The sequence below is a fragment of the Salvelinus namaycush genome, chromosome 10 (assembly GCF_016432855.1).
Source record: "Salvelinus namaycush isolate Seneca chromosome 10, SaNama_1.0, whole genome shotgun sequence".
Taxonomy (NCBI): domain Eukaryota; kingdom Metazoa; phylum Chordata; class Actinopteri; order Salmoniformes; family Salmonidae; genus Salvelinus; species Salvelinus namaycush.
The window spans coordinates 23,379,133-23,404,028 of NC_052316.1; the positions used below are offsets into that span (position 1 = coordinate 23,379,133).

Sequence of the window (24,896 nt, forward strand, 5' to 3'; positions counted from 1 at the left end):
TTAAACTGACGGATATTACTTAGATTGACGCCCGGATGCATCAACTCTTAAGGACTTGTTTCAACTTTTAAATTCCTGTAAACTGAATGATTATGTTTATTATATAATGACATTTTGAGGATATTTAGATGTGCCTTTATTACAATGCAGTACACTAAATGTCAGCCCACATAAAATAACTGAGTTGTGCTTCTGACTTCACAAACAGAGTACCCTACTTCTGCCATCCGGCCCAGTTTCTGGGGTTCATTTGTTAAAGTGCAGTAGAGAAGCAGTGATATGGTGGTTAAGGGCCAGTGTGAGGCATTCTGCTAATGACAGGTGGTATACAGTTGATCTGGGTATTCATGGACAGAGCTACCTATTGTAGTCCCTTCTGATCCCAGATTAGAAATCAAACAGTCCATAATGCAGGTTACCGGGTTTGGACATCCACTGAAACAATCAGTTGATTAATTTTCAACGATTTTCACTGAACGCATTTTTTTTGTTTGTTATTTAATCAACAAATTAAACATAAATCACTTTTATCTTTATTTAATGGCAGTTGGCAGAGGTCAGTTCAGATTACTGGGATATCCAATACCCCAAAAACCCAATACCAAACATCCTCTACTGCCTATCATACACAGACAAAAGGAATGTGAGAACGTAAAACGGAGGAGACTTTTCACATTCACAGGACAATTTACAATTTAAATTATTTGATAATGATATATATCATTATACATATTATAATTCACTGCACATATACAGTGGGGAGAACAAGTATTTGATACACTGCCGATTTTGCAGGTTTTCCTACTTACAAAGCATGTAGAGGTCTGTAATTTTTTATCATAGGTACACTTCAACTGTGAGAGACGGAATCTAAAACAAAAATTCATGACATAAGTATTTGATCACCTACCAACCAGTAAGAATTCCGGCTCTCACAGACCTGTTAGTTTTTCTTTAAGAAGCCCTCCTGTTCTCCACTCATTACCTGTATTAACTGCACCTGTTTGAACTCGTTACCTGTATAAAAGACACCTGTCCACACACTCAATCAAACAGACTCCAACCTCTCCACAATGGCCAAGACCAGAGAGCTGTGTAAGGACATCAGGGATAAAATTGTAGACCTGCACAAGGCTGGGATGGGCTACAGGACAATAGGCAAGCAGCTTAGTGAGAAGGCAACAACTGTTGGCGCAATTATTAGAAAATGGAAGAAGTTCAATCACCCTCGGTCTGGGGCTCCATGCAAGATCTCACCTCGTGGGGCATCAATGATCATGAGGAAGGTGAGGGATCAGCCCAGAACTACACGAACTAACTACACCTGGTGAATGACCTGAAGAGAGCTGGGACCACAGTCTCAAAGAAAACCATTAGTAACACACTACGCCGTCATGGATTAAAATCCTGCAGCGCATGCAAGGTCCCCCTGCTCAAGCCAGCGCATGTCCAGGCCCGTCTGAAGTTTGCCAATGACCATCTGGATGACCCAGAGGAGGAATGGGAGAAGGTCATGTGGTCTGATGAGACAAAAATAGAGCTTTTTGGTCTAAACTCCACTCGCCGTGTTTGGAGGAAGAAGAAGGATGAGTACAACCCCAAGAACACCATCCCAACCGTGAAGCATGGAGGTGGAAACATCATTCTTTGGGGATGCTTTTCTGCAAAGGGGACAGGATGACTGCACCGTATTGAAGGGAGGATGGATGGGGCCATGTATCGCGAGATCTTGGCCAACAACCTCCTTCCCTCAGTTAGAGCATTGAAGATGGGTCGTGGCTGGGTCTTCCAGCATGACAACGACCCGAAACACACAGCCAGGGCAACTAAGGAGTGGCTCCGTAAGAAGCATCTCAAGGTCCTGGAGTGGCCTAGCCAGTCTCCAGACTTGAACCCAATAGAAAATCTTTGGAGTGAGCTGAAAGTCCGTATTGCCCAGCGACAGCCCCGAAACCTGAAGGATCTGGAGAAGGTCTGTATGGAGGAGTGGGCCAAAATCCCTGCTGCAGTGTGTGCAAACCTGGTCAAGAACTACAGGAAACGTATGACCTCTGTAATTGCAAACAAAGGTTTCTGTACCAAATATTAAGTTCTGCTTTTCTGATGTATCAAATACTTATGTCATGCAATAAAATGCAAATTACTTAAAAATCATACAATGTGATTTTCTGGATTTTTGTTTTAGATTCCGTCTCTTTGCATATTTGAGCTGTTCTTGCCATAATATGGGCTATCTTCTGTATACCACCACCTACAGTGCCTTGCAAAAGTATTCATCCCCCTTGGCGTTTTTCCTATTTTGTTGCATTACAACCTGAAATTTAAATTGATTATTATTGGATTTCATATAATGGACATACACAATATAGTCCAAATTGGTGAAATTAAATTTAAAAAAGACCTTGTTTCAAAAAAAAAAGTGGTGCGTGCATATGTATTCACCCCCTTTGCTATGAAGCACCTAAATAATATCTGGTGCAACCAATTAACTTCAGAAGTTAAATAAAGTCCACCTGTGTAATCTAAGTGTCACATGATCTGAGTATATATACACCTGTTCTGAAAGGCCCCAGAGTCTGCAACACCACTAAGCAAGGCGCACCACCAAGCAAGGAGCACCACCAAGCAAGCAGGACCATGATGACCAAGGAGCTTTCCAAACAGGTCAGGGACAAAGTTGTGGAGAACTACAGATCAGGGTTGGGTTATAAAAAAAAATATCAGAAACTTTGAACATCCCACGGGGCACCATTAAATCCATTATTAAAAAATGGAAAGAATATGGCACCACAACAAACCTGCCAAGAGAGGGCCGCCCACCAAAACTCACAGACCAGGCAAGGAGGGTATTAATCAGAGAGGCAACAAAGAGAGACCAAAGATAACCCTGAAGGAGCTGCAAAGCTCCACAGCGGAGATTGGAGTATCTGTCCATAGGACCACTTTAAGCCGTACACTCCACAGAGCTGGGCTTTACTGAAGAGTGGCCAGAAAAAAGCCATTGCTTAAAGAAAAAAATATGCAAACAGTGGTGGTAGCATCATTCTGTGGGGATGTTTTTCATCAGCAGGGCCTGGGAAACTGGTCAAAATTGAAGGAATGATGGATGGTGCTAAATACAAGGAAATGTCAGTCTTCCAGAGATTTGAGACTGCGACGGAGGTTCACCTTCCAGCAGGACAATGACCCTAAGCATACTGCTAAAGTAACAATCGAGTGGTTTAAGGGGAAACATTTAAATGTCTTGGAATGGCCTAGTCAAAGCACAGACCTCTATCCAATTGAGAATCTGTGGTATGACTTAAAGATTGCTGTACACCAGCAGAACCCATCCAACTCGAAGGAGCTGGAGCAGTTTTACCTTGAAGAATGGGCAAAAATCCCAGTGGCTAGATGTGCCAAGTTTATAGAGACATACCCCAAGAGACTTGCAGCTGTAATTCCTGCAAAAGGTGGCTCTAACAAAGTATTGATTTGTGCACTTCACAAAATAGATGGCATCATGAGGAATTAATATTACGTGGTAATATCTCAAGACATCAGTCAGGAAGTTAAAGCTTGGTCACAAATTGGTCTTCCAAATGGACAATGACCCCAAGCATACTTCCAAAGTTGTGGCAAAATGGCTTAAGGACAACAAAGTCAAGGTATTGGAGTGGCCATCACAAAGCCCTGACCTCAATCCTATAGAAAATTTGTAGGCAGAACTGAAAAAGCGTGTGCGAGCAAGGAGGCCTACAAACCTGACTCAGTTACACCAGCTCTGTCAGGAGGAATGGGCCATAATTCTCCCAACTTATTGTGGGAAGCTTGTTGAAGGCTACCCAAAATGTTTGACCCAAGTTAAACAATTTAAAGGCAATGCTACCAAATACTAATTTAGTGTATGTAAACTTCTGACCTACTGGGAATGGGAGGAAAGAAATAAAAGCGGAAATAAATCATTCTCTCTACTATTATTCTGACATTTCACGTTCTTAAAATAAAGTGGTGATTCTAACTGACCTAAGACAGGGAATTTTACTAGGATTAAATGTCAGGAATTGTGAAAAACTGAGTTTAAATGTATTTGGCTAAGGTGTATGTAAACTTCCAACTTCAACTGTAGTTATAAACTCAGCAAAAAAATAAACGTCCTCTCACTGTCAACTGTGCTTATTTTCAGCAAACTTAACATGTGAAATATTTGTATGAACATAACAAGATTCAACAACAGACATAAACTCAACAAGTTCCACAGACATGTGACTAACAGAAATGGAATAAATGTGTCCCTGAACAAAGAGGGGGTCAAAATCAAAAGTAACAGTCAGTACCTGGTGTGGCCACCAGCTGCATTAAGTGCTGCAGTGCATCTCCTCCTCATGGACTGCACCAGATTTGCCAGTTCTTGCTGTGAGATGTTACCCCACTCTTCCACCAAGACACCTGCAATTTCCCAGACATTTCTGGGGGGAATGGCCCTAGCCCTCACCCTCCGATCCAACAGTTCCCAGACGTGCTCAATGGGATTGAGATCCGGGCTCTTCGCTGGCCGTGGCAGAACACTGACATTCCTGTCTTGCAGGAAATCACACACAGACCGAGCAGTATGGCTGGTGGCATTGTCATGCTGGAGGGTCATGTCAGGATGAGCCTGCAGGAAGGGTACTACATGAGGGAGGAGGATGTCTTCCCTGTAACGCACAGCGTTGAGTTTGCAGGCAATGACAACAAGCTCAGTCCGATGAAGCTGTGACACACCACCCCAGACCATGATGGACCCTCCACCTCCAAATCGATCCCGCTCCAGAGTACCATCCTCGGTGTAACGCTCATTCCTTCAACAATAAACGCGAATCTGACCATCACCCCTGGTGAGACAAAACCGCGACTCGTCAGTGGAGACCAGTCCTGTCTGGTCCAGCGACAGTGGGTTTGTGCCCATAGGCGACGTTATTGCCGGTGATGTCTGGTGAGGACCTGCCTTACAACAGGCCTACAAGCCCTCAGTCCAGCCTCTCTCAGCCTATTGCGGACAGTCTGAGCACTGATGGAGGGATTGTGCGTTCCTGGTGGAACTCGGGCAGTTGTTGTTGCCATCCTGTACCTGTCCCGCAGGTGTGATGTTCGGATGTATCGATCCTGTGCAGGTGTTGTTACACGTGGTCTGCCACTGCGAGGACAATCAGCTGTCCGTCCTGTAGCGCTGTCTTAGGCGTCTCACAGTACGGACATTGCAATTTATTGCCCTGGCCACATCTGCAGTCCTCATGCCTCCTTGCAGCATGCCTAAGGCACGTTCACGCAGATGAGCAGGGACCCTGGGCATCTTTCTTCTTGTGTTTTTCAGAGTCAGTAGAAAAGCCTCTTTAGTGTCCTAAGTTTTCATAACTGTGACCTTAATTGCCTACCGTCTGTAAGCTGTTAGTGTCTTAACGACCGCTCCACAGGTGCATGTTCATTAATTGTTTATGGTTCATTGAACAAGCATGGAAAACAGTGTTTAAACCCTTTACAATGAAGATCTGTGAAGTTATTTGGATTTTACGAATTATCTTTGAAAGACAGGGTCCTGAAAAAGGGACGTTTATTTTTTTGCTGAGTGTTTACACACACATACACACAGGCTTTGGACAGTACTCAGACCCCTTGACTTTATATCAACACACACACACATGTGGTCGCTTAGGGCCCCAGGCAGCCACAACCCTCCATCAGGGTGTCAACTTACTATTGAAGGTTAGAATAGTAGAACACACAAGGTGCAAGTTTGATACCAAATCTTGCTTAGGGCCCCCAAAAAGGCTAGAGCTGGCACTGACAGTGGGCTCCAAAATTATTAACACCCTTGATAAAGATGGAAAAAAAAGACAGTATAAATTAAATAATTCTAATACTGAGCTATATTGTATGCCCCCAAAATTGGGATATTATTTCATACTAATACAATTTCTCAGAGAATTATATATATTTTTAACAAGTAATACTTTTTTTTCTCAAAAAAGGTAGTGGTCAGAATTATTGACACCCCTAAAGATTCTTATAAATAAAGTATTCATAAGTTTAGTATTTGGTCCCATATTACATTTGACATTTTAGTCATTTAGCAGACGCTCTTATCCAGAACAACTTACAGTTAGTGAATTCATCTTAAAATGGCTACAGTAGGTGGGACAAGCACATATCACAGTAAGTCAATGTTTCCTCAATAGAGTAGCTATCATCAAAGTCAGAGCTAGTAAGGGGGGAAAAGAGTCAAGTGCGAGAGTTAGTTCCCTAAAGGCTGTGAGGAGCGGGGGCAGCAGGATTATTTAAGATACTCAATTCCAGACTCACGCAGTGACTACATCAAGCTTGTTACTCTACAAACTTGTTGGATGCATTTGCTGTTAGTTTTGGTTGTGTTTCAGATTATTTTGTGCCCAATGGTAATTAATGGTAAATAAATGTATTGTGTAATTTGAGTGACTCATTATAAATAAGAATAAAACATGTTTCTAAACACTTGTACATTGATGTGGATGCTACCATGATTACAGATAATCCTGATTGAATCATGAATAATGTTGAGTGAGACAGTTACAGAGGGTCAAAGATCATACCCCCACGACATGCTAACCTCTCACCATTACCAATAACAGGGGAGGTTAGCATGTCATGATCTTACTTGTTAAACAAAATCAATTTCTCTGAGCAATTGTGTTATAATAAAATATAATTTCTCCATTTTATGGAGCATACAATAAAACCTCATTATTTGTATTATTTATTTGATACAGTCATTGTTGCTCATCTTTATCAAGGGTGTCAATAATTTCAGACCCCAATGTATATGTCAAACCTACTACTGTACATACCTACTACGATACTATTACCACATGTATGTTTGCCAGTTTAACAGCGAAAAGGCATGTAGCATCCAAGGCATCTAGTCTAGTTCAGCATGGCCAGAAAGTGACTGAAAACAGCAATCTAATAGAATGTAATAAGAAGTAGCAGGCTTTATATCCCCATCAACTCTAAGTTACGTGGGGTTTACATTGTATAATCATTTGGCAGAGACTGTTGTATGATTTAGCTAGTCGTATTTCCTTTCGGCCACCCCCACGCCATCTCGTAAACCTGATCTCAATAATTATTGTGCAAAAATCCAGTTGCCTTAATATCTACCCTCAGGCAGCTGACTGGGTACTTCTGAGCACAGAACGAAGATGGGTTTAGTCTAGAAAGGACACAGCTTTTGTCAAAATTGACTTTCGTGGCAGGTTTAGGAGAACATAGGCAGCATGTTAGGAGAATTAGGTTAAGGATAGGAAAAGGTTTAGGGTTAGCTAAAATGCAAAAAATAAAATAAACTTTTGATGTCAATTTGACAAAAGCTGTATCCCATCTAGACATGACCGTAGGGGTCCTAATGGCCTGAGAGGGACTGCAGAGTGACCTCTCACCCTGGGTCTTAATAAGGACTGTCTGGCATTCAATTACACTTACTGGTACCTACACTAGGAAATAGTATGCATGTGTAAAGCTATGCATATTGCACACATACTCCCAGAGCATGTGTCTGAAACTCATCTGAGATGCCAGAGATGTACAGGTATTAGATTTGACCATATTTAACCACTTTTTTTTATATCAGTGTACTGTTATTGTAACTACTGTTATTATTCATAAATGAAGGCTAAATACAGTACATGTTACAATGGGCTTCAGAGAGAGGCTCCACTTCTCTGTAATTACAATGCAGCATTTAACATGCCTCCATTTAAGTAGTAATGTTTGATTGTAAACCATGACCATAGCCACTGCCAGGAAGACCAAGATAATTCTCTATAAGCCAGCGCTCTGGTTTTCATCCACACAAAAAAAAGGTTCAAGGCCAAAAAAAGAAAGTCATTTGCAAATGTTCTGATTATATGGGTTGTATAATGCAAACAATTTGCCTGATTACTTCCAATTGATTTGTCTTACCGTGGGGCAGTAAAGCCCCTGGCCCCACAACTGTATGCACCACAGTATTAATGCATCGTTCAGCCAGCTTAAGACAAAGCTGCCTGCCTCTAAACCTGAATGGCGTTCAGGGTTTTTCTCTCCACAGCCAGGTCACTAAACAACGTCTACCTGCTTACTGTGTTGGATAAACCCCATGGGATTTGTCGATATCACAAAGTGAATTACAGTAGACCTGCTCAGAGGGTTCTAGGGAGTGTGTCACCGGGCCTATAGCCCCCTGGGCCAGCCACAGAAACTAGGCCTCCATGGATACAGAGGATTGACTCTCTGGTGTGTAGTAAAATAAACTGGAGGTGTGTGTTTGGCAGGTGTGTGCTCAACTGTTGACAGAGTGTACTGTGTAAACTGGAGGTGTGTGGTGGGCTGTTGACAGAGCGCACTGTGACGGTGTCATGCCCCTCTTAACACAATTGTGAATCTCACAGAAATCTTTAAATCTCCTAAAATATCTGACCCCATGAACTTCTGCATCAAGTGCCCCTTGATCCCTATCTCCAGATGTCTGTGTATGTGTGTGAGAGACTCACCTGACTGTTAATGCCAGCACTGTTTTGCAGTAACACAGACACCAGGTCTTTGTGTCCTCTGTCACAGGCCCAGTACAGCAAATTCCATCCCTGAAACACACAGAGGTGTGCCTCTTTATTCCTGCACTAACACATTATACAATACATGAGCAGGTACTTCAAAGTACAACGGGTACTGTTAGCCATCAATGGAGTAGCTAATGAGTTGAGGAGTCAAGATACTGAATCAAATATGATAATCGTTTTTGTCTTAGGTAAAACCCTCAAAGTAAATGTCAGTACTTGTTTACACACCTTAACACTATCTATTGTAAATCCTAACTCTTGATCTACGATACATTTTCTCAAGAGGAGAAAGAAAACTAAAGCACTACCGGTAGGTACAGTACTTAGTAAGGTTGCCTAGTGAATGGACTACAGCTGGCATGGATAGTGACAGTGTGTGTGGGGCGTCTGACCACACAGAGATATGTAAATGCAGTGTGGGGACCTGCTGGAGCATTCAGTGAGATGGATGGAGGCCCAACCCCTCCTCACCTCTAATAGAACCATCTATTCCCTTCTGTTATGCACGGCTCCACAAAGTTAACTACACAATAGATTTCTCAGCTTAAAAAAAATAATAATGATGCACTACAATTTATAACTCAGAGCCTTCAGATCCCAACTATAAAACGAGGTGGTGACAGAATGAGCTCTGCCTCCTCACCAGCAGGAGGGGTCTGTGTGTGTGTGTGTGTGTGTGTGTGTGTGTGTGTGTGTGTGTGTGTGTGTGTGTGTGTGTGTGTGTGTGTGTGTGTGTGTGTGTGTGTGTGTGTGTGTGTGTGTGTGTGTGTGTGTGTGTATATGTATGTATATATATATATATGAGTGTGTGTAGGGGGGTTGTGGATGTGGAGGGGGCTGGTCCCGGAGCTCAGGGACAAATTGCGGATGGCCGACAGAGTCCTTAGAGTTGATTGATGGGATGCTGTGGACAAAACGAGAGCATCCCCTTGATCAGCCCCCACATTCTCTCTCCCCTCCTCTCCTTAGCTCCAAACCCCTCATTCTAATACAACCGCCACAGGGAGCTCATTTTTCAGTTTAGGCAATTAGATAAAGCAAACTCTCTAAGTCCTATTCTATCGCTTAAATTATATTGATCACCACGGCTGTATGTTGAAATTGATATTTATGAGAGAGGCGGGAGCCTAAATACCGCGGTGCTTTCTCTGTTTTTGGTGTGCCCCTCTGATTGTTATTTGTTAGTGTTTCTCCTCATATATTAATTCCACTCCGGAACTTTCTGTATATACTCTCAAGAGAACTATGTTTTGGAAAAGAGTGAACTTTCACTTTAACCTCTCTACTGGATTGGTTCTCAGACAAAGACTGCCCAGTGCACTCAAAAAGTACACCAATAAAATGTCTGGTTGGATAAAAGAGCATTTTCATGGACCCCAAAAATATTTGAAATAACCATTTATCGTAAGGAGGAACATAGCACTCTTATTTGTCTGAGATAACAACAAAATAAGAAAACCCTACTGGAAATCATCCACCAGGAATCAGCGCTGCTGGCACTTTTTATAATAGAAGGTTAGGGATGGCCTGAACCTCTCTGTTAGGTTAGGGATGGCCTGAACCTCTCTGTTAGGTTAGGGATGGCCTGAACCTCTCTGTTAGGTTAGGGATGGCCTGAACCTCTCTGTTAGGTTAGGGATGGCCTGAACCTCTCTGTTAGGTTAGGGATGGCCTGAACCTCTCTGTTAGGTTAGGGATGGCCTGAACCTCTCTGTTCTAAAGTGCTAAACTAGACTCCCTGTGTAGTGGGGGATTAGCCACTTCCAGGAGCTGTGACAGGTGCTTTAACTCGCACCCACGGTAACACACAACAGACATGTCTACATGGGCCTAAAAGGGCACTCTCCTCAGTCGCTGCCTGCTCCTCAGTCTTAGTGGGAGGGGACCTGTCAGCTCAATTGGCTCTAATTGAATGGGGGGATTTGGTCCCTGAGAGAAAGAGAGAAAGGGAAAAGAGGAGTTCCTTGGGCGGTATTACAACATGAAATCCAGCCCTCCATTGTTGGGGTACATGGGATTGGTGGTTAGAAGTGGCGGTGTGATCGCTCTCAGTGGCATGTGGAGACCTGTGTGGATGTGGGGACGCTTCACCCAGAGTCTACTGGGACAGTCGCTTGTACACTACACAACTACACAGTAGTAATAGGCAAAAACACAACATATCTCATGATTATTCAGAGAGTGAAGGAGACAAATTCATGAGGGAGATTTTATTAGTAATGACTGACTAGACTGTATTCATACTCTCCAGTACCGGGGTATATTATTCACTGTAGTCAGTGTCTAGAATCAGTCCTGTGTTCAGCTCTGGGTAGTGTACTAGACATACGGTACAGTGTCTCAGCCCAGTGTGTAGCTAGTGCTGTACAATAACAGTCTGTTCCTGTGTAGTGAATACACACACAGCCATAAAGCAACATTTGTCCTGCTTCTGTGTGGGCCTTGCTCACAGCATGTGTGATTGATCCCATGCTTATGGCTGGTGTGTATGATGTATACCTGCGGCGTGGCCCCCATGCCACCGTCCCCCCAACAGTAATGAGATGGCCTCAGTGAGCCATATGGACGCGGCGGGGCACCCTGATCTATTTTCCCCATCATTAGGATTATTTCCCCATTCGCCCCACGCCTGCACTGTACATTACAGCTAATGCCTTTGGCCTCTGGAGGGGAGTCAGAGGACCAGCCACACCAGGGGTCAGAGGACCAGCCACCCCAGGGGTCAGAGGCCATCCCCCATATCACCCTGAATTAAAATGCCAATATCCCCCACTGCTGAAAACATATAACAGAACATTCTGATGAAGAACAGCCTACTAAGTCACTAATACTGGAAGACTTCGGTTAACAGTGGAAACAAGAGTCATTTATTCAGTCTCTAGATATGACTTTGGAGGATACTAGTGGGACATTCAATTATGGCATATTCCAATTAGTGCAAGTAGAGAACACAAGGTTCTTGGTAGAGCAAAACTTGAATTATATAAATAGCAAAATATGAATCTGTACTTAAAAGAACCGTCTGTGGCTGTCACTGTTGACTCTTGAACATAGGCTAAACATACAAAGCCAGGCTGTTTCTACTTTTGCCTAGCGAGATTTATCACCAAATTGTACCTAAACAAAGAGAGAAGACGGTAGGATATGTTAATCTATTCAATCAGACCTCTCTCTCGCTCTAAAAATAGCCTGAATTGATGCAATAACTATACCCTTTAAACTACTACAACTAGTTTGATGGTTGTAGCCATCAATTGTCCCGTTAGCAATCACCCATATTAGCAAAATTATTTCATTTCAAAATTCACATTTCTCTAGTGTAGGCTACTTATCATAATGAACAATATCAGCAAAATGCCTCCGATAAGTTGTCGGTATGGACAATATTTGGTTTATCGTCCCAGTTCTACTCTCTCAGCTGGTTGCCTATCTGAGATGAATCACCTCAGGGGGTGGATGAAACTTCACTAGTGCCCTCTGCTGGTTGTATTGAGGACCTGCAGTCCACTGGTAAATAATGCTGGAGTGGCCCCACAAAGAACACCACCATCTGCCATGGCTGCTGATGCACCAACTGGTTCCTCATTTGAAGAATTGCTGTGATGAAAGAGGGACTAAGGCATTTGCCCTCTGTGATAAATGAATAAAGAGCAGTTGAATAGATTTGGGGTCAAAGAGCTGGGCTTCTCCCATAGATCTGAGATATTGCTGTGAGGAGTTCACATGGACTAATAGTCAATTTGAGGCCAAAGACAATGGAGCTACAGGGGAATGTTGTACCATACTGCAAATGGGCAGGTTTTGGGATGAATAACATGTTTTGTTTAAAAAGAGGACAGGATGTCACTTACCTCTTCATCTTTTGCGTTGACATCCACTTCCTTGGAACTGATAGCCGTGGTAATGTGTTCTATGTTGTTCTCTCTGCAGTAGTCAAATATGTTCTTGTCTTCTTCCCTGTGAGGGGAGAGTAAGAAAAAGCATCAGAGTACCAATGCATTGAAGTGAAGGAACTGGGAAGAGACACCTGTTCTTCAGGGAATTCTACTTCTCAGCAAAAACAATCAATAACACCACCACCACACACACGGCTAATCAAAAATATAGATCTGAATAAAATGTATTAAGTAATTGAATCCTTATTGAAATCTTGTCATTAACAAATCTGGATATGAATTCATATGCCAATATATTGAGTATTGTCAGGTGAATGGGCAACTTTCTGTTTCTTGGCCCCATAGGAGAGGAGTGGAACACACTGTCGTCAGCTGGGCATTTTGTTTGGCTGGAAAAAGCCCTGTGTTTGGCTGTTTGAGGGGCCAGGTGTGGGTGAGGTAAACACCCCCCCCCCCCTTCCCACACACACACTATGACAGCTTGGGTGGGGTAAACATAACATTTCCTCCTGCTCATCCCTGGTGGGTTATCCCTGGTGGAGCTGCTGTACGGTAGGTACGCCACACTAGCTCGAATTATATCCCACCTAATCACCTCCTGGTATGAAGCCACGCCAGGTGGGGTAAGGGTAGAGTGGGGGCATACAGGGAAGGGGCTAAATCTCATTTTGATATTTACGTCTTCCCCTCTTATCCATGCAGGGATCCTAATTAATTGCATTTAGTTGCCATTGTCTGACAGAAAGCAACCCAGTCCCAGGCCCAGTCCCAGTGGAGGACAGGCTGGCTGGGATTAACACTATGGGTTATGAGGGGAACTACCTAACTGGAGGGGAACTTAGAAATGTGGTTCTGCTTTGTGTTTTGAAGTATCTGAATAAGAGGTAGGATTATCAAATAATTAGAGGATAGGTAGGGTGTCAGAAACTCAAAATGTAGCCTAAAATAGCAACAGTGTTAAACAGAATACTGTGGAGCCCTCTCTCCCTTTGTTCCTGATGCTTGCCTTGTGCCTCAGTATCACACGTTGATTTATAAACAGCTCATTCCAGGTGAACAGAATAAGGTTACATGCGAGGACACATTCAGCCCCTCCCCTTCTCCGGTGATCGCAGCGCTGACCCAGTGTCCCTGCCACGTGGGCACCATCAGTCTCCCACGGCAACTAATCAATGGCAGCGCTTATCAGTCAGGCTGCGCTGGCCGGCGAGGGTTTGGCCTCATGGCTGCCGGCCACCCCTCCGGCCGAAAGCACACACACGATTAATGGTGCCCTGATAAACGACATAATCAGCACCACCCACCGCACGGCATGCTGGGAAGGTCACAGGCTACTCTGTCATCCCCAGTGCCTGGTTAACCACAGCTGACTACCAGCTGGGGGAGAGAGTGGGGTGGGGGGGGGGGGAGAGAGTTGGGTGGGGGGGAGAGAGAGTTGGGTAGGGCCAGTTATCATCCCTGATGTGTGTATGACTGGCCTACTACTATTGCTGCTTTTTCAGTTTTTTCAAGCGACGGTCTTTTATGGGAGTATGAGAGCCGAACCGAAGCATGCAGAACTGTAAGGCACTGTGCATGCGCCACATCATGTGGATGTTGTAACTACTGTGTAACTAATCAATTACTGTAAATGTGGATTTGGTGTCACGACCCCTAAACACCATACCGTCATCCACCACACCACCCTGCATGAGCAAAACCCACATCAGCTTCATACAACAGTCCTGATGCCCAGCTCACTGACACACACCAGCCTCATACAACACAATCCAACTCCACAGCCCAGCCCGGCATACTGACAGATTTCCCCCTCATCAATCAGCCTGCATGCATGCCAGCCCTTCAACAGGAGAACACTCATCTCCCAACACAGCCAGACCACTACAGATTACTTCAACAGCTCTACCATTAATCACACACATTCTTATAGGGAGGTCACTCACACACACACACCATGGGCAACACACACACAAAACACACAGGCTACAACAAAGCGCTTTGAGTGGCAATGAGAGAACTCACACTCGCTGGGACTCTCCAGCCAGTGGTCTAGAATGCCAATCAGCTAACAATAAGTCTGATGTTGATCAGAGCCTTTTCACAATCTGTGAGGATTACAAGTGTAGCTCACAAAAATCTATTCCATCACAAGCAGCAGACTTCCTTATCTTCGGGATATCGCCAATCAATCCTACTTTTGTCAATACACATTCCACACATAGCTACCCGACTCGGAGCAGAAAATGAGCAAAGAGGATGCAATTAACTCAGTGAAAAGCAGCTGTTTGAGAAGGCAGAGTAGTTCATATGGAGAGGGTCTCCATATGGGGAAAAGAGGGGAAAATTGGATATTCAGCGAACCAGTGAGTGTAACAGTTTGGAGCGGGATACACCCGAGAAAAACCTCGCTGAGGGGGAAGGTTAATGACTTCCTGTCCCCATGGAGCATCTCCATTGGCTATCATCTAGAGGGGCGTCGCCAGGGGAGCCCACACGGCAGCGTGCTATACTCACCACTCTCTCAGTTCACCACGCTAACAAAAAAACTAATTAAAAGCAGGCACTTCTCAGGCCACCTCTCTTCAACACATGCATACTAATGAGGATCATTTAGGGGAAAACCTGCTGGATTCAGCCCTCATTAAAATGTCTAAAATAGCAATTTTTCCAGAAACAAGGTGGTGTTTAGGGGTGAACAAGATTCTGAGGGTTTCCATAAGGGGAGTGAATAGAATTGACATAAATCAGGACTGTCTCATGTCCCCACAACAGTTTACAGTCTGCAGAGGAACTTCTGACACTCAGGGCAGAAGTTTGTCTCTGAGAGAGAGTGTGTGTGTGTGTGTGTGTGTGTGTGTGTGTGTGTGTGTGTGTGTGTGTGTGTGTGTGTGTGTGTGTGTGTGTGTGTGTGTGTGTGTGTGTGTGTGTGTGTGTGTGTGTGTGTGTGTGTGAGTGAGTGAGTGAGTGAGTGAGTGAGTGAGTGAGTGAGTGAGTGAGTGAGTGAGTGAGTGAGTGAGTGAGTGAGTGAGTGAGTGAGTGAGTGAGTGAGTGACTGACTGACTGACTGACTGACTGACTGACTGACTGACTGACTGACTGACTGACTGACGTACCTGACTGACGTACCTGACTGACGTACCTGACTGACGTACCTGACTGACGTACCTGACTGACGTACCTGACTGACGTACCTGACTGACTGACGTACCTGATCATTTCTTCTTGGTAGAGGGAACTGACTGCTGGGCCTCCAAATCCTGTCCTACGCGCTCTTCTCTCCTGGAATAAGAAACTAAAAATTTAATCCAGACATTCATTGAAAGGGGTCAGACAACTGCACCAAGATCTTACACTATGAATAACACATGACATAATACCCCCTTCACATCTTGTAATAACAGTGAGTCTGTAGAGGTGCGTGCCACACTATTGTGCTCTAAGGACAGCTCAGTATTCCCCTACCTAGTTATCCAGTATAACAGTGCACTCTTCTCCCCACCTAAAACAACCACACTGTGCCATACAATGGAAAACAAAAGAGCCACTGGGAGAATGAATTTCCCTATTCACAGACAGAAATAGGTTCATGTAGTCACGATGCTCTCACATATTGTTAGACGTGACTCCAAAACATGGGTAATAGTTCTATCTAAAAGGTCAGCTTTGAGTACTGTAGTATATTTTAACTGCTCAAAATAATTTGAGCTATTTTAGCTTTCCCTATTTTCTGAAAAATGTCTGACCTGATAATACATGCTGTAACGGTAAACCATCATAGCCTGCATGGATACAACAGCGCTAGTATAGTTCTGTTCTATATTCTCTCCACAGTGACTCACACAAGACAACTAACAAATCAGATGTCATTTTTTAGGGGATCATGGCCTTTCAGGAGTGGTATTCACTTCTAAACTCAGAATATTAGTTGATGCACTTCCTTTTATAATGTAAAGCTAGTGCATCCATAAAAAATAGGAGGTCAAAAACTGACTATTGTTTCTGCTGCCTTCATCCCCATCCAGCCTCTCCTAAATCTGTTTGTCTGGACCCTGGTAAGAATAGAGTCCCTGCACTTTGTTAACACTAATACAATCACATCCTTTTCAGAGGGGCATTTGTGCATTTGCCTTCCCCTGGCATTGTGCCACGCTGGGGGCCTTGTCAGCACGTATTGGTCTCGATGGCAGCACCAGAGAAAGGGACGTGTCAGGCTGGCTTGCAGGCCACTGATGCCTGCTGACACTCACATTGTAGCAGGACGGACGGAGAAGGAGAGAGGCGGGTGGAAGGCACTAGCTACAACAGGACGGGTGACAGGCTTTTATGTCACACCGCTAAACATCACTCTAAAGCTCTCCTTTGAGGACAGAGAAGGGGACATATCTGCTTTGTGCTGAATTTTCATTGGGGAAGAAAAGTGCATTTGTGTTTCTCTCATGTTGGTACTTTCCTCAGCCTTGATAAATAGAGGTCGGAACAAACGATATAAAAACTATTCTGCATCTGTTGTATCAAACCATACCCTACCCATGCTGGAAATTAAATACTTCAAAAGGAGGGACTGGTCTATTGAAACACAAACATGTTGTTTCATTCAACCTTTTTGCAGCCCCTCCTTCCCATTCCCATAGTCTTTAACCACGTTTCCATCCACAGTTTTTATGCAGTAATGTCTAAAAAAATCATGACAGCTTTAATGGAAACAGGAAGTTTTGGTACAATTTTATAAATAATGACAATTTGTTTGTTCGACATGGTGGGATCTTTTTGTGTCAGTAAAATTTATTACGCGAGAAATGGCTTTGGAAAAGCCTTTATGCGTAAATATTGATATACAGTGTCTTTAGAAAGTATTCATACTTATGACTTATTCCGCATTTTTTTATGTTACAGCATGTCAGAGCAGAAACTATATCATGAAGTCCATGTAACTGTTCGTAGATCTCTGAGGGAATTGTGATGAGGCATATATCTGGGTAAGGATATAAAACTATTTCTAGTGTGCGCAGTGGTCTCCAACACTGGGAAATTGAAAAAACATGGAACTACTCACTCCGTCTGTCCGACCAAACTGAGCAACTGGCAAAAAGGACCCAATGACCACTGACAGAACTACAGATGGGAGAAACTGCCAAAAGGACAACAGTCTCTACAGCACTTCACCAGTCTGGGCTGAATGGGAGAGTTGCCAGACGGAAGCCACACCTGAGAAAAAAGGCACATGACAGCACACCTGGAGTTTGCAAAAAGGCACGTGAAAGACTGAGATCATAAGGCAAAAGATTCTGTGGTCTGATGAGACAAAAATTGTACTCTTTAGCCTGAATGAAAAGTGCTATGTCTGGAGAAAACCAGGCACAGCTCATCACCCATCTAACACCATCCCTACCATGAAGCATGGTGAGTGGCAAAGAATGTTGCAAAGAAAAAGCCATATCGCAGACTGGCCAATAAAAAGAAAAGATTAAGATGGCAATAATAACACAGACACTGGACAGAGGAACTTTGTAATTAAATTTGATGTTATTTTAAAAATGGACAAAAAATTTGCTTTTCTTTAAAAAACAAGGACATTTCTAAGTGACCACAAACTTTTGAACGGTAGTGTACGTTTGCACAAATTTCTTAAAAACATGTTTCAACTTTGTCATTATGGGGTATTGTGCGTTAAAAAAAATATTTAATCAATTTTGAATTCAGGCTGTAACAACAAAATGTAGAATACGTCAAGGAGTATGAACTTTCTGAAGGCACTGTAATAACCATCATAACTTGGAGTCACGCGATGATATGACGTGTGGTCCTCACACTACGAATCAGGAAACCATGTTGTTTATTAAGCTACAGAAGGCTACAGATTAAACAAATTATGATTAACTTCACAGTTTGGTGAAAGTGCACGGTGGTCTTGGTGCTCCTTTCCAATAAATATCGAGGGTGTGATTCTGGTGACATGATGATCGATGCTTGGCTGCTGTTTGACCAAAATATTGTCGCTCTTATCCATAATAATCTCATCAACTGCCTACCCGCACTGTATCTGCCAGCTGTTGGCTAGAGCGTGGGTGCCAAGACAAGAGTAGGCACATCTGCTGTTTAATGCAACAGTTTTTGTGACAAAACTATCGGGCAAGTTGAAAATGCCATAGAAACACATTGAACTTGGGATTTTTATTCGGTACATGAAAAAGTACATTGTGTGCACTATGTCATCACACACTGATTTTTATCCACAAGTCCATTTGGTGGAAACACACAACTGGTGAGAAAATGTGCATATTTTCTTTATGCACATTTCTGAATCTGTCGCCAATTGGATGTACATCTAGCTACTGTCAGTCTGCTTGGTCCCAGTTGGCAGGGCTGTTATTGTAATGGTGTATCATTTAGTGAGTGAATGATTCCAGTGCCGTACTCCCTGAGAGAGCAGGCTCATGTCTGCATAACAACCCTACCCCTGATGCAGGCAGGTACACCACATACGCAATCTGTGAGCACAGAAAACGTCTTGTATTTAGGCTAGAGCCAAAACCCTCTCACAAATAATGTAAAACTCACAATAATTATATTTTGCCTACATAGAAGATGAAAACAAAGAGAATCACAGAATAATTTCCTGGAGTTGGTTTCATTCTAATCTGTAAACATTAAAGAGACAGTATCAGGTAATGTTAGACAAATGTTGACTAGCAGGGGGCACTGACTGACTATGCAACTTGGCAGAAAGACCACGCATTTGTCAAATCAAATTGTATTTGTTACATGCTTTGTAAACAACAGGTGTTGACTAACAGTGAAATACCTGTTGTTTACGAAGCATGTGACAAATACAATTTGATTTGACAAATGCGTGGTCTTTCTGCCAAGTTGCAGTCAGTCAGTGCCCCCTGCTGGTCAATGTGCCATACTGCATTCTAAGGTGCCGATGGAGCTGTCAAAGTTCATTATCTTTATTTAGTCAGGTCAAGCCTACTGAAGCAACGGAGACAGGATTTTTATCAGAAGGTGCACATACTATTATTTGCACACTTAACCTACAAATAAAAATGGTTCAAACGTGAGAAAGACATTTGTTTCAGTTCTCCTATCGCTGTGTTTCCTGCAGTTGGAAATAGTATTATGTAAATATATCAGATGAAGTGTAATGTATTACCATATGCTGGTGCGGTTGGCCCTGGGTTCCTCCTAATGCAAGACAATGCTAGACCTCATGTGGCTGGAGTGTGTCAGCAGTTCCTGCAAGAGGAAGGCATTGATGCTATGGACTGGCCCGCCCGTTCCCCAGACCTGAATCCAATTGAGCACATCTGGGACATCATGTCTCGCTCCATCCACCAACGCCACGTTGCACCAGACTGTCCAGGAGTTGGGATGCTTTAGTCCAGGTCTGGGAGGAGATCCCTCAGGAGACCATCCGCCACCTCATCAGGAGCATGCCCAGGCGTTGTAGGGAGGTCATACAGGCACGTGGAGGCCACACACACTACTGAGCCTCATTTTGACTTGTTTTAAGGACATTACATCAAAGTTGGATCAGCCTGTAGTGTGGTTTTCCACTTTAATTTTGTGTGACTCCAAATCCAGACCTCCATGGGTTGATAAATTTGATTTCCATTGATAATTTGTGTGATTTTGTTGTCAGCACATTCAACTATGTAAAGAAAAAAGTATTTAATAATATTTTATTCATTCAGATCTAGGATGTGTTATTTTAGTGTTCCCTTTATTTTTTTGAGCAGTGTATATACACACACACACAGCTGAAGTCGGAAGTTTACATACACTTAGGTTGGAGTCATTAAAACTCTTTTTTCAACCACTCCAGAAATTTCTTGTTCACAAACTATAGCTTTGGCAAGTCGGTTAGGACATCTACTTTGTGCATGACACAAGTAATTTTTCCAACAATTGTTTACAGAGATTATTTCACTTATAATTCACTGTATCACAATTCCAGTGGGTCAGACGTTTACATACACTAAGTTGACTATGCCTTCAAACAGCTTGGAAAATTCCAGAAAATTATGTCATGGCGTTAGAAGCATCTGATAGGCTAATTGACATACTTTGAGTCAATTGGAGGTGTACCTGTGGATGTATTTCAAGGCCTACCTTCAAACTCAGTGCCTCTTTGCTTGACGTCATGGGAAAATCAAAAGAAATCAGCCAAGACCTCAGAAAAACAATTGTAGACCTCCACAAGTCTGGTTCATCCTTGGGATCAATTTACAAATGCATGAAGGTACCAAGTTCATCTGTACAAACAATAGTACGCAAGTATAAACACCATGGGACCACGCAGCCGTCATGACGCTCAGGAAGGAGACGCGTTCTGTGTCCTAGAGATGAACATACTTTGGTGAGAAAAGTGCAAATCAATCCCAAAACAACAGCAAAGGACCTTGTGAAGATGCTGGAGGAAACTGGTACAAAAGTATCTATGTCCACAGTAAAACGAGTCCTATATCAACATAACCTGAACTGCCATAAAAAAGCCAGACTACGGTTTGCAACTGCACATGGGGACAAAGATCATACTTTTTGGAGAAATGTCCTCTGGTCTGATGAAACAATAATAGAACCGTTTGGCCATAATGACCATCGTTGTGTTTGCAGGAAAAAGCGGGAGGCTTGCAAGCCGAAGAACATCGTCCCAACCGTGAAGCACGGTGGTGGCAGCATTATGTTGTGGGGGTGCTCTGCTGCAGGAGGGACTAGTGCACTTCACGAAATAGATGGCATCATGAGGAAGTAACATTATGTGGATATATTGAAGCAACATCTCAAGACATCAGTCAGGAAGTTGAAGCTTGGTCACAAATGGGTCTTCCAAATGGACAATGACCCCAAGCATACTTCTGAAGTTGTGGCAAAATGGCTTAAGGACAACAAAGTAAAGGGAGTGGCCATCACAAAGCCCTGAACTCAGTCCTATAGAACATTTGTGGGCAGAACTGAAAATGCGTGTGTGAGCAAGGAGGCCTACAAACCTGACTCAGTTACACCAGCTCTGTCAGGAGGAATGAGCCAAAATTCACCCAACTTATTGTGGGAAGCTTGTGGAAGGCTACCAGAAACGTTTGACCCAAGTTAAACTATTTAAAGGCAATGCTACCAAATACTAATTGAGTGTATGTAAACTTCTGACCCACTGGGAATGTGATGAAAGAAATAAAAGCTGAAATAAATCATAATCTACTATTATTCGGACATTTCACGTTCTTAAAATAAAGTGGTGATCCTAACTGATCTAAGACAGGGAATTTATACTATGATTAAATGTCAGAAATTGTGAAACTGAGTTTAAATGTATTTGGCTAAGGTATATGTAAACTTCCGACTTAAATTGTATATACACAAATAATATCAGAGAGAATGATTTATTTCAGGTTCTATATCTTTCATCCCATTCCCACACTATTATGTGTAATGTAATTGAACTGATAGTCATGATCAAGTGCTAGATTCACCCATGCAAATTCCTGCCAAAAATTGAATAAACACATCACACCAGCACAATGATTAACCAATGACAAACATACCATTTTCTTTGACCTTCAAAATCAAAAAACCCAGGCTTTGCTGTATTGCACTTTCCAACCTTTACCTGTGAACATATGAAAGAGGTGATGATTCGGGAAGGGATTGAATTGCAGCATAGCCGAATCATCTGTTTGACAGCACTAGGCAGAATTCTCACTAACCATTCAATGGCAAGTAATAGGTGAAAATTGATTATACACCGGTTTGTGATTTGTGTACTTAACTGTGGTTTACCTCCCCCACACCACAAGTCAACAAAACAGTGTAACAATGATAGTGTACGCAAGCGCATGATTTGGTGGCACAAATAGCTAGAAAATTACAGACATGAATGTAGCCTGAATATGCATACCATGTCACCTGATAGCTATCTAGCTAGCATCTATCTAAATAACAAATGGGACCATTGTTTGGGATGTGCTGCTATCTGATAGTCACCTGTTTATACCTAGCATACAGGTACAACAATTGTTCCCTACTGGCCGTCTGAACTAGATCTCGGAGACGGTCTGCCGCTGCCTCAAATTCGTGTTCCAATTCCTCCCCTTCCAGTCGATGACCCGGGTCACCTACACCGCAGTAGAATTTCCCTAATCCTAGATCTGAGTCGGAGTCTGATCCTCCGCCGAGAGGCTCTCCTGTATCAGGCCGAGCTGGGTCGGTACCTGAGCCTGTGGCAGAATCAGGTGAAGACGATGGAGAGCATGATGCCATTGTCGAAAATAAAGACGGCTGAAGAAATCAATGACAATCTTATAATATCGCTCTCAGTAGTTTCTACAGCCTACGCATATATAACGTTAATATGTATTGGGTTTCTATTTATTTTATTCTTTATCGCTAAGAATCGTTTATCCGTATTAGTTGGACTTGTTTACACAAATGGTCCGTCTCTGGTACACCCCACTAAAAGACTCGGGTAGAACTAAGACTAGGAACAAAGGTTCGGAGTATGACAAATCAAATCACATTTTATTGGTCCACACACATATTCAGCAGATGTTATTGTGGGTGTAGCGACATGCTTGTGTTTCTAGCTCCAACAGTGCAGTAGTATCTAACAATTCACAAAAATACACACAAATCTAAAAGTAAAATAATGGAATTAAGAAATATATAAATATTAGGACGAGCAATGTCAACGTGGCATTGACTAGAATACAATATATACATATGAAATTAGTAAAACAGTATGTACACATTATTAAAGTGACCAGTGTTCCATTATTAAAGTGACCAGTGATTCCATGTCTATGTACATAGAGCTGCACCCTAAGGTGCAGGGTTGAGTGACCAGGTGGTAGCCGGCTAGTGACAGTGACTAAGTTAAGGGCAGGGTACTGGGTGGAGGCCGGCTAGTGATGGCTATTTAACAGTCTGATGGCCTTGTCTGAAGCTGATTTTCAGTCTCTCGGTCCCAGCTTTGATGCACCTGTACTGACCTCGCCTTCTGGATGATAGCAGGGTGAACAGGCCGTGGCTCGGGTGGTTGATGTCCTTGATGATCTTTTTGGCCTTCCTGTGCTGTTGGTGTACTGGAAGGCAGGCAGTGTGCCCCCGGTGATGCGTTGGGCAAACCGCACCATCCTCTGGAGAGCCCTGCGGTTGCCATTCCAGGCGGTGATACAGCCTGACAGGATGCTCTCAATGGTGCATTTGTAAACGTTTGTGAGGGTGTTAGGGCCCAAAGCCGAATTTCTTCAGCCTCCTGAGGTTGGACCATTTCAGATTGTCAGTGGTGTGTATTCCGAGGATCTTGAAGCTTTTCACCTTGTCCACTGCGGTCCCGTCGATGTGGACGGTCGCGTCGACCTAAGATCCAGACAGAAATAATTGTATTTATTTGGATCCCCCTTATCCGACACCTATGGCGACAGATAATTTAACTGTGGTCTGACACATAACGAAAAAGACATTACAGACAAAAGACTACAATGTACATACATTTAAAAGCATTAACATGTGTTTATCTTTCAGTTACACATAAACTCAGCAAAAAAAGAAACGTCCTCTCACTGTCAACTGCGTTTATTTTCAGCAAACTTAACATTTGAAATATTTGTATGAACATAACAAGATGAAATAACTGACACATAAACTGAACAAGTTCCACAGACATGTAACTAACAGAAATGGAATAATATGTCCATGAACAAAGGGGGGATCAAAATCAAAAGTAACAGTCAGAATCTGATGTGGCCACCAGCTGCATTAAATACTGCAGTGCATCTCCTCCTCATGGACAGCACCAGATTTGCCAGTTCTTGCTGTGAGATGTTACCCCACTCTTCCACCAAGGTACCTGCAAGTTCCCGGACATTTCTTGGGGGAATGGCCCTAGCCCTCATCCTCCGATCCAACAGTTCCCAGACGTGCTCAATGGGGTTGAGACCCGGGCTCTTAGGTGGCCATGGCAGAACACTGACATTCCTGTCTAGCAGGAAATCACGCACAGAACGAGCAGTATGGCTGGTGGCATTGTCATACTGGAGGGTTATGTCAGGATGAGGGTACCACATGAGGGAGGAGGATGTCTTCCCTGTAACGCACAGCATTGAGATTGCCTGCAATGACAACAAGCTCAGTCTGATTGCGGCGAATTAACCAATTGCAATTGTAGCCTATGTAACTGTAGCCTGTTGAATTAGTGTTGTTCGTCCAGTAGATGGCAGTATTTACAAGGTGTTGATCTATTATTGAAGGTGGCATCAATAAACTGCACGCACCCACACCGGTCTCGCGTTGCAGTCATCATGATGGCTTGGAACTCCAACAGGCGGATGATTCATATTAGCAGTGCAGACGCGCAAAGAGAAGTAGGCTATTGTGAATTAAATATAAAAATAGTGCACCTTACAATGTGGACCCT

The 24,896-nt window shown here is 43.2% G+C and overlaps 1 protein-coding gene across 1 annotated transcript in view; it reads right to left on the reverse strand.

Moving 5' to 3' along the window:
* The window catches only part of LOC120054492 (acyl-CoA-binding domain-containing protein 6-like), a 46,775-nt gene extending 31,017 nt beyond the window's left edge, over positions 1–15,758 (reverse strand). The window contains exons 1-3 of the mRNA XM_039001917.1: positions 15,693–15,758; positions 12,440–12,545; positions 8,523–8,612 (exon numbers count right to left, since the gene is read on the reverse strand). Of these exons, the coding sequence (XP_038857845.1) occupies positions 8,523–8,612; positions 12,440–12,545; positions 15,693–15,700 (204 nt within the window). The 5' untranslated portion in view covers positions 15,701–15,758. The remainder of the gene's footprint in view (positions 1–8,522; positions 8,613–12,439; positions 12,546–15,692) is intronic.
* Positions 15,759–24,896: the final 9,138 nt, after the last annotated feature.